Source organism: Phaeoacremonium minimum, assembly GCF_000392275.1.
Source record: "Phaeoacremonium minimum UCRPA7 unplaced genomic scaffold PA7_03_scaffold_175, whole genome shotgun sequence".
Classification (NCBI taxonomy): Eukaryota; Fungi; Ascomycota; class Sordariomycetes; order Togniniales; family Togniniaceae; genus Phaeoacremonium; species Phaeoacremonium minimum.
Window position 1 is genome coordinate 4,139 of NW_006921082.1, and position 10,093 is coordinate 14,231.

General features: G+C 52.0%; 2 protein-coding genes across 2 annotated transcripts in view; both read right to left on the bottom strand.

The window, feature by feature from the left end:
• The window catches only part of UCRPA7_2574 (putative nuclear pore complex subunit nup85 protein), a gene marked incomplete at both ends in the record, with an annotated part of 3,316 nt that extends 2,137 nt beyond the window's left edge, over nucleotides 1–1,179 (bottom strand). Inside the window, one exon of the mRNA XM_007915147.1 lies at nucleotides 16–1,179. Within this exon, the coding sequence (XP_007913338.1) occupies nucleotides 16–1,179 (1,164 nt within the window). The remainder of the gene's footprint in view (nucleotides 1–15) is intronic.
• A 989-nt stretch (nucleotides 1,180–2,168) lies between these two features.
• Nucleotides 2,169–3,697, bottom strand: UCRPA7_2575 (putative ubiquitin carboxyl-terminal hydrolase 10 protein; the record flags this gene model as incomplete). The annotated part of the gene is made up of 4 exons (XM_007915161.1): nucleotides 2,169–3,245; nucleotides 3,306–3,468; nucleotides 3,529–3,635; nucleotides 3,689–3,697. 4 exons carry the CDS (start codon nucleotides 3,695–3,697, stop codon nucleotides 2,169–2,171), a joined length of 1,356 nt encoding a protein of 451 aa, XP_007913352.1.
• Between the last annotated feature and the right edge of the window lie 6,396 nt (nucleotides 3,698–10,093).

The window sequence follows — 10,093 nt, forward strand, 5'->3', positions numbered from 1 at the left end:
CCTGTGTCTTTGGACTTCCTGGATCTGGCCTGGGTAGGGATTGTGGTAGTCGGAGAGCCATCGGAATAGAGTCTCAGGGAGTGCCTCCACCTGGACCTTTCCACCTTCTTCCGTGCGAGTGTGGTGCACCTGCAGGACGAGTGTAGCTAGGTAAGCAGCCTTCTCTAATGAAGAGGCGTGCGGTCCGGGGCCAATCTCCGCAGCATGCTCCTCATCGGACTGAGGCATTTTGCCAACGTATTCTTGCCATAATGAAGTTAACTGGCCGGTAACAGTTGCCAATGCGCTGTCCAATCTCTCCTCGTCGTCCTCCGGACCGACACCTTCGCTATACAGCCGCGCGACCAGCGACTCGCTGGCGAGGATCAACTCCGGGGGCTCTGTGACTGGTGCATAGCTTGCCTGGCTGTAGAAGTCCTTGGCAATGGACGCGCACTTGAACTCATGTCGCCGGGCTCCCGAGCGCATGGCGGACGCGCGAAAGATGTCTTCTGCCTCCTTCCGCACACGGTCGTTCGCGGCGGGAGTCGCAAGCATCATCAGATCGGAGCCATCGCCGAGAAATTCGTTATCTAGTGGCGCATCTTGGTCCATGTCGAGCCACATGTCTCCGGTAGGATCGCCCTCTGCGTCTTCGTCATCGTAATCCTCCATAAAAGCGTTCGCTCGGCCTCCTGAGCCTCTGGTTGGTTCGTCGACTTCAATATCGTCATCTGTCGCATCGTAGGTCATTCCAAAGGCGCCATGTCGGCTGTTTGTCGGCAGCTCTTCCTCTTCCACTTCTTCGTCTTCTTCCTCGTCCTCCTCGTCGTCTTCATCGTCGTATGCGTGTTCCTCTCTCAGCCTCGACGGTTGCCGAGCGCTCGTTGAACGAACGGACCGGCCCAGGGGTGAGTTGGACTCGCGGGCGAATGGATTCTTCGACTTCGATGATCCCGTAGCTTTCTGGCCACCGAAGCTGGAAGGTTTCTGAGCCGTCATTCCCTTCATAAGGGAACTGCCCAGGTATGACGCGGATGGCGCGCCAGCGGGGGTGAAGCTTGCGGCGGACGAAGGAGGAGGGCCTGCTGGCGTCGTGGAGGGATTGTCACCAAAGTGAAAAAGGTTGGAATTGCTTCGTGAGCTTCGGTCTGGGGTGGAGGGCGGACTGTCGTCCGGGACCTCAAATCGATTCGACATGGTTGAGGAGGATCTGAGGTGCAACCGGGGAGACTGGGGGAGCGCCTGCGCAGCGCGTTACGGGGTATTGATGTATGATCGCGCAGCTCAGTTATTGCATAGATGAATTGTGTCGTGGGCAAAGGCGATAGTCTCCTTTGTTGAAGGAACCTGGAAGGTGTTGGGGGTTTCGCTCGGTGGTGTTGGTCTGGACAATGGAGCTGTAGCGTTGGTGTGGAATTTGTCGACGCGACTTTTCTGCCACAGCTAGGCAAGCTCAACCTCGCGCCTAAGGAGAAACCCACCCAGCAACCACTCTTCTAAACCCCACGGCTTCACACCTTCCCAGGTTTTTAGGTACGTACCTATGAGCCTCACAATGATGCCATATATCCTTTCCCTTGGTGTCTTCTTTCTGTCTTATTATTATTCATCTCTACGCTCTTACCAGCCCGTTCATTACTTTCTTATGTTAAGTTGATCTCGTTTATTACCCTGGGCCCATTGAACCAATTATCTCATGAGGTAGTCGACTTCACAAGGCGTAGTTAGGCAGCTTAGGTACGAGGAAGTTTATATTTTACATAGTGCCACTATCTCCGATGCTATGAGGGGCTAGAAGATGAAGAGTCTAAGCTGGCCTGGTAGGTCATCCGTGTCATCGTCATCATCAACATCGCCGAGTACTTCGCACTCTTCTATCTACAATGCAGCTCCCTAAGATCTGCCACCTTCGCTTCGGATCACTCTGATTCCAGCGATGCCTCTATAGGAGCGTTTCAGCGAGTGTCTAAAGACCTGCCACGGTTCGAAAGAACCGCTCCTCCGCCCTCCTGGCATTGAGCCTCTGAGTTGGAAACCCTCTGGTCTCCCGTAAAGGATGTATGCAAGTCGCTGGATATGATACCATGCAGAACTTTTCCTAGCCTTAGTTTTCTCCCATTTTGATGATTTGTGTCCCCCTGACACAAGAATACTGGCCTCTTTTCAACCCCATCAGGTTCGAGCCTTTAGATCCGCTGGTAGAACAACAGGTACGCGACCTTGTTATCCTTGACGTTGTCCTTGATCGGCTTGCCCTTAGGTGTACTGGTGCCCGAAGAGCTACCATTCACCACACTGCTCCACTTCTTGCCACCGTTCGCTGTGGCGCTCACCTGTCGCCAACCATCCTCACTGTCACCATCATCATCTCCCATAGCAGCAAACCGATTGCCTGCCGCACCAGGAGCGACGGCACCTTCCTTCTTACTATTGTCTGCAAGCTTCGAGGCATCCTCTTCGGCACCACCCTCGGCGACATCCTCGCTACGCACGCGCCGAATGACGGTGTCGTCAAGGCGCACCCACTCACGACCGTCTTCCCGCCTGACGTCGACAGTGTAGTGCCCACCGCTCGCGTTCTTTCCATGATGATAAACAACCGCAGTAAGTTTATACTTGGGCAGACCGATGCCTTCTGCCAGAATGCTGTTCCGCTTCTGTCGAGAAAACACCTCTCCGGGGATTTCCAATTCTAAAGGATATCCGACCTTCTTCCAAATCTTGATGGTGCTATTGCCCTCTGCATCGAATTGGAATCGCTTCAGATGAAGGATCAAAACGGGTGGAAGGGACTCAATAAAGACCTGTTTCGTAGCCGTAACGTCCTTGCCACGAGGTGAATTGAAGTCGCCCCGTAGTGTTTCCGGACGAGTCAAGCCCTTCAAGGCATCAATGATATTGCGAACATTCTGTCCGCCAATGTCGAGTTGCAGTGGCTGATAAGGCTCCAGAGTGACGGAATCCTTGAGGCCCGGAACACGGAATTCAGATCGAAGTTGGCCACCAAAGATTTTAGTAACAGGAGAGGAGGTATGGGAATGTCCAGATGACCGAGTGATAGCAGACTTTTGGCGGCGGCCGACCTCAAGCCAATCATCAGCCACATCGCCACCTGCGTGAGACGCAGTGGGTGTTGGCAGTGAGGAACTTGGAGCGGTTGAAGCAGCGGAGCTAGGGGCAGCACGCATCACTTGCGCGCATTCATCATGAAGCCCTTCAAGGAGGAAACCAAGGAACTCCTCAGCATCTTGTTGATGTCCACGCTGAAAGAATTGTGTTAATGTTAATATCCTCTGAAAAGTGAGGTGACTTTATGTACTCACCCTCATGCTGGCAAAGCGAGGAAGTTTCCTGATGGCATCATACACGAATTCGGGTGTGAAAGGCTCTCCATACTGTTCAAGCTCTTCCAATTTCAGTCGCCGCCGCAGCTGGTCTACAGACACAGCGGAGTCAATGATCTTGAACTCATGCATGAACATGATCCTGTGTTCGCTTGTTAAAATCGTTCACCGGAGGGAACAGTGGCGTGAGTATTGTACTTACATGGCATCAACAAGTGGAGTTTCACTGTTGAAGCTATGAGCAGCCTTCTTGCTTGCTTGGTCCAAGAAGTCGTAGAAAGGGATGCAGAAAAGAAGAACCTGTAAAACCTGTCGAGAGAGTTAATACCAGATGCAGGCTCACGCAAGGTAAGAGATCATACCGAATTCATATAACACATATTACCAGTATTGACGAGACCTCTCGGCTCAAGAAAAGCGATCTTCTCGCTGCTACCAACACGGTACGCCCTCAAAGCTTCGGCTAGAGAGCTGGCATTTGTCTTCGCGAACCCGGGTTGACCCATGCTCTCGCTCCCAGCTCCGTCGATAAGAGTGGTACCATTGACGCCAGAGGCCATACTGCCAGGAACTGACTTCGCAGCTGCGCCTGCAAACAGTCCTGACCAAGTCTTCGGCCCAGACTTCACGGAGGGAGCCGCTGTCTTGTCTTCCTCTACGGATGTCCCGTTGGTGTCAGCGACGACGTCTACTTTTGCAGCGTCAGGAGCCTCGATTGCTGTCTTCTCTACGGTAGCCTTCTCCGCACCTGTAGTGCTTCTCGCTTCCCTTGGGCCGGTCTTGGGCAGCACCGGAAGAATCGGCACGGCAGGAATAGCTGCTCGGGACGAGGGTTTGGAAGACTTTGTCGGAGTGGGGGTACCAACTGTAGACGAGTGTGAGGGTTGAACGGAAACAGGGGTTGTAGGTGAAGTGGACGTCGCATATTCAGAAGGAACCTCCTGTGTTGAAGGGGTCTCAGAGCGTGGCAGAGGCGGCTCGATGACCGAAGCTGATGTGGGTGTTACTGTAGAAGCAGTGCCATCTACCTTATTGGAACCGACGTTGCTCAGACCAGCAGCAAAAGCCTGAGATTCTGCTTGTGCAGCAAGATCCGCGGTCGCTTCATGTTGACTGACAGGCAGCTCCACATCTTCAGCATCCGCTGCCAATAGCCGTCTTCGTCGCCGTGACTTCGTGGTTTTCGCGGGGAAAGGAACATCAGGCCGAGACAGCCACGGGAGCTAGTAGGCTTCGTTAATATACAAGGATGCTAAAGAAGACAGGGTAAAGCTCACAGGTGCTCTGAAAATTGCTCTGGGAGGAGGAGGAGACTGCAACTCCTGCGGCGGCGCTGGCTGAGGTGTCTGAACTGGTTCGGCTATCTGAGGTGTCGGCGGTGTCATGGGAGGTGGTACAGCTTGGGAAGAATGCGTAGATGATGGCGTCTGGGGAATCGAAGCTGGCGGAGGCGCAACACTGATGGGTGCCGGTACCGGCGGCGGTGGTTGATAGGGAGTCGAGATGATGGGCGACTGCGCCGGAGGCGGCCTGTTAAACGGCAACGGCTGGGCCATATTGCCTCCTACGACCATCGGAACATATTGCTGCTGCATTGTCGGAGGCGATCTTGGGTATCCTTGGTAGCCCATATAGCCACCCGGTGAAGGCATATTTCCGTTTGGGAACTGAGGCGGCATCGGGGGATAATACGCGTTGGGGTAAGGTTGCATGTAGGCGGCATACATCGACTGCTGGCTGGCAGGTTGATGATAGTGCGACTGGTACTGATGAGGCCTATTCCCTCGTCGCGGACCACCTCCACGAGGCCCTTGGCCCATATCGACAAGTGGTGGTGGACCTCCCCCCATGGCTGCTCGCCCAGCCGGCAGATGATTGTTCATCTTGCCGGCCTGGGAGTCACAAGTTTGCAGCGGCTGTCACTGCTGTGATGGCCACTGCAAGATATTGTTTGAAGCCTCGATGAGCTGATGGATCGTCGCGGATGGGGTGTATCGCGAGCTCAGAGCTCAGCTTGTATTGGTATTGTGATGCTGTGTGTCGTCGTCGTTGTCGCGCGGCACTGTGATGGTGCCGCTTGCAGACTAAGCTGCTTCTTGCGCGTGCGCGTGGGAACCTGGCCCTGTTAGCTCCTAACTCTTCTAAGAGCTTGACACAAAGACAGGCAGCTCAGATGGTCCATCCAGACACAAGGCGTCTTGATGAAGTGCGGTGTTGTGCCAATGAGATGGGCCGCGCAAGGAGGAAGGATGTAAGAAAGGACTCAGGCGAGGTTGAGCGTGCTCTGAGGTTCGGCTGCTTTCTGGCGCACTTTGGGGAAACAAAATTTAAGCCGATCTATTTTGGCGACTATGCTAGCAGTAGCCTAGAGGCGGTTTTGACTAATTACGGCTGTGAGGCATAATTAGCGTCGTCCAGCGCTTGGACCACAAGCTGGCCCTGCCGCTTGTTACATGGCTATGGGGGTGAATGAGGTCTGGAGCTTTCGATCATATCTGAGATATCTGTCTCAGGCCTTCACTTGACTGTTACTTTCCAGGAAATGCGCAAGAATGCTCCAGGCTTGTCTGTAAAATGCTGCCATGCAGATAATTGGGTATTTTGATTATTATTTTCTTGTCAATGATGAAGACAATCACCTAATTATTAACTGACTTTTTCCATCCTGCTACAGAGCGAAGACAGGATTATGCTATGCCGAGGTATACCCATGCTCCCACTAAAGATGCTCGTCTTGAATCGCCGGTTTACTGACTCTACTCGTCTTTGAAAAGCCATCGTCCATTGCCTCTCATAGCGTCTTTATATCTTTCCTCGACCAGGCGTTGTTCCTGCTTCGTTGCCTCTTCCCTCTCCTTTTGCTGCTCTTGTGTACTGGGAAAGTCGGTGTTCCAGAAACCGGGAGGTGACGATCTTCTCGTGTATCGCTCGCGGTGTTTGCCATGCTTATTCGCTAGTTCGCGCATCTTGGCTTCTAGCCACAGTTCCTCTTTTTCATCGCGTGACATACTTCCTAATCGGTAAGCATTGGCACCGAGATAGTCCTCCAGCAGCTTGATATCTTCTGATCTTGTCGTGACTGATGAACCGATGCCTTCTCGTTCAAGCATAGCTAAGGCACGGAAGGTCTTCCCGCAGCACTGAGGATCAACACAACCCATCAAATTTTGGCGTTCAGCTTTGTTACGGACAACCTCGGAAAAGGCAAAGTCGTGACCATCGTTGAATTTAGGGTTGACCTTGAAGTCCGTCAGAATAAGCTTTGCCAGAGGTAGCTGACGAAGGGATATCTTTTTGTTTGAGTGCATGAGAGAATCTCTTTCATTAGCATTCGATAGAGGAGTTGATGCTTTCTTCACAGCCCTCTTGGCACTTGTGAGTGAGCCGCCATTTGCCTGTGGAGTTGCTTGCTGAGGGGTCCCCAAAGTGCGAGGCTCTTTATTGCGAGAGAATGGAAGAGCACGAGGCTGAGGAGTTGTGAACTCGAGAGACGCAGATTGGAGCACTGATTGTCTCGGTCGAAGGGGCCGGTTGATAATCGGTCGTGTGTCCGGACTTGGTGTATTCAAGAGCGCATCTAAGCGACCTGATTTGGCCAAAATGCCTGGCGCTACATTCACATCACCTAGGCTATCCTCGTCTTCAGCGAGGTCCTTAACCCCCTGATCTAATAGTCTAAGCTGCCGATGCTTCTTGACATGATCTTCCTGGTCATAAATGCCCTTAGACTGATGATCCTCAGGTAAATAAAAGTCATTCGTAGTCGGCATATCCCTGATAGCATTCAAATGCATTTGGTGTCTCTTGGACGCCCGCATGTTGAGAAATGCTTCATCTTGAGCGTCTATAGCATGCCTGAGAGCGGTCTCAAGTTCGGAACGGCGCTTCTTCGGGGTTGAGTTATCATCACCAGCTTCGTCAAGATCAATGCTCTCGTGCGGAGAGAAATGTTGTAATGCTCCGAGTAAGACCGGATCTGAACTGCTGTGCTCACTTTTGGGTCGAACGTAATTGATACCATTTTCTGATTCAACAGCATCCCGTTTCCTCTTTCGGACTGGTCTTTCTGACACGAAAACCGGGCCATCTGATGATGACTCCTCTTTAATGATAATGCCAATCGATTTGGCTTGCTGAATCGTTCGCGCGGGTAGATCGCCATCCTCAGGATGACCGCCATTAGCAGAGTCCTGGCCCGGGATGTCTGTCTCATGGTCTGGTCGAGGGCCCGAAGGTGTAACGGGAATATTTGCTTTCGCCAAAGCTAAGCTACGATGATCTGTGTCTTGAGCAACATTTGCACCGAAACTCGAAATAGGACTCTGCACACCCGAAATAATTCCAGACTCAACCTGGTCTGTTAACATTGGCTTTGATGGGAGCTGCTGAATTGTGGCATCCGTTTTACCAATGATTTTCGGCGATTTTTGACGACCAACAGCCCCCGTCTCCTTCTCTAGTTTCTTGATCTTAGCCTCGAGCGAGTCGCAATAATTAGCCCATTGATTGCAGTCGTCCCTCCTCTTCTTCAGTGCAGCCCTTTCCTGGTCTCGGGCCTGGAGGACTGCCTTGTACTTAGCTGTAAGCTTTGCATAGTTCTGTTGGAGACGCAGGTGGGCCGAGGATTCTTTGGTGTCAGGACGAATAGTTGCAGCCCCAGAACCCATGACCTTGTTGGGAGACAGGTTGCCCAACGGCTGACGCTCAGTCACGCCCGTGACTGTGCCGTTCCCACCTGATGATAGACCATTGCGCTTGATAGAGTCGCGAAGCTGGGCGAGTTCCGCCTTCAGTGATGCATTCTCCTTCTCCAGACGACTTATAGTGCTGTTGCCGTCCGATACCTGTCTTTGCAGGCAAACTCCATCATCCTCCTTCTGCTTGAGTTCTGCCAAGCCCAATCAGTCCTTACAGTCCAGGTGCCACCTTCTGTGATACGCACCTGTGTTGAGATCTTGGTCAATCTGCCTGCAGACTGCTTCCAGGGCCTGAAAAAGGGCAGGGCGCCCCTTCTCAGACCAGCTCGTCATAGCTTCAACCCGGCCGTCCTACTTTCAGTCCATGGTTGAAAAGATCTGTGGTGGTGTTACAGGTAAATCATTGGATCATAGTGGCGGTCTACGACGCGTCTTGGTGCTGGAGAACGCGGTCAACCCTTAACAGCTCTAACAGGTCAGGTTCGCCTAATCACGATGCAGGTCACGTGCGCCAGCCCTCGAAAGTCAACATGAGGTGAGTCACTCCCACTCGAACCCCAATAGAATTATAATTGCCATGTCACAGGAGAAGGTCGAAGCAGTGTTACTCTATATACGCTTACGGATCGACTTCCCAAATTGTTGTTATAGAGTGACCTACCTCCCTAACCAAGCAAGCAATGTGTTGAGGAGATCCCATCAGGCCTGTGAAATAGAGAGTAACCAAACTTATCGTTAGCAGTATCCTATAGCCAGAATATCTCTTCTTAGAGTGTACAACGTACCTGGGTTAAAAAAAGTGGTGAAGCATCGCCCTCATCAGAATAATCGGAATTGAATGATGGCGCTCTCGAAAGAGCACCATGTCGCACATCGCACTCAAGTACTTTGGCACAAGCTTCGCAATGACTCTCCCATAGGTAGATGGATTGCTCCCATCTTCCCCTTGCGGGTATACATGGAAGCCTCCAAACCCTGCTTTTCTGATGCCAATTGCAAACGTCGTTGACGCCAGACCCTCACAGGCAGACCCGGCCGCCCACGGAATCGTGAGCGGCTTAAGGTATGGTTGAAGCATACTCCGAATTTCTCACATGCAGGTTATGAGAGACTGTGATGAGCAGTCTCTCCGTGTGTGGCATGGAAGCGCGACATTGATGAGGACGATGCTTGAGGAGCAGAAAGAACAGGCAGGACAAAAAATCGTCGCCAGCAGAATCATAAATACTGGGTGGCCCAAGCTCCTTGCTCCTCCCGCTCCAAGCTTGACAGGATCCACCCATATCACATGATTACCCGTGTGCCTTCCTCGATTAAAGAACTGGACTATTTGGCTTCAATTGGCAATACTAATTATTGATTTTGACCACGGATGGCTACAGACCATCATGAGGCCAGTTTGGCCATCTTTCGTCGAAGACCCTGGAGTGCGCGGGTCGGAGGAACGTAATATACCTACTCTTGGCGTTGATCTCAACGTCGCATTCGTGGATTTGCTTTGAAGACCCCTGTGTCACTCTCAGGCGCCCCTCGGCCGGCCCTGCATCTTCTCGGGGAAATCTAGCCGTGGCATTGCTCATCCGGCACAAGTTCAAAGCTGCACTGGTCCATTGTCGTCATTTTGTGCGAAATTCAACACACCAATATGCTCTGTAACGCTATTATCTGTACATCTGACCTACTTTGCCGGCACTCTGGTGGTATGCTGGTTGCGGAGGTGTGCAAGACGTTTACCTGTCATGATTGATTTGCAGAATGACCACAAGAGCAGACCTTTAGTCGCAGGAAAGCATGGCGTAGCCAATTACACGGCTCTTCAATGTACAGCAAAGACTATGACCACCTACGTTTGATCGATGGCAAAGGTGATCTCGACCAGGTAGCGATATGACAGCGACGGTTCTCTTACACTTGCTTGCAAGCCAACTCTCATTTCCCGTTCGGAATGCTGTCTTCCGGCACGGGAGATGTCTAGGGGAGATTATCGTTATGGACGCTTGCGGATGGCCAAAGTCACAGATATTTGTGCAACAAGACAATGGAGCATAGTAAAGTAAGGTGGTTGCTAAT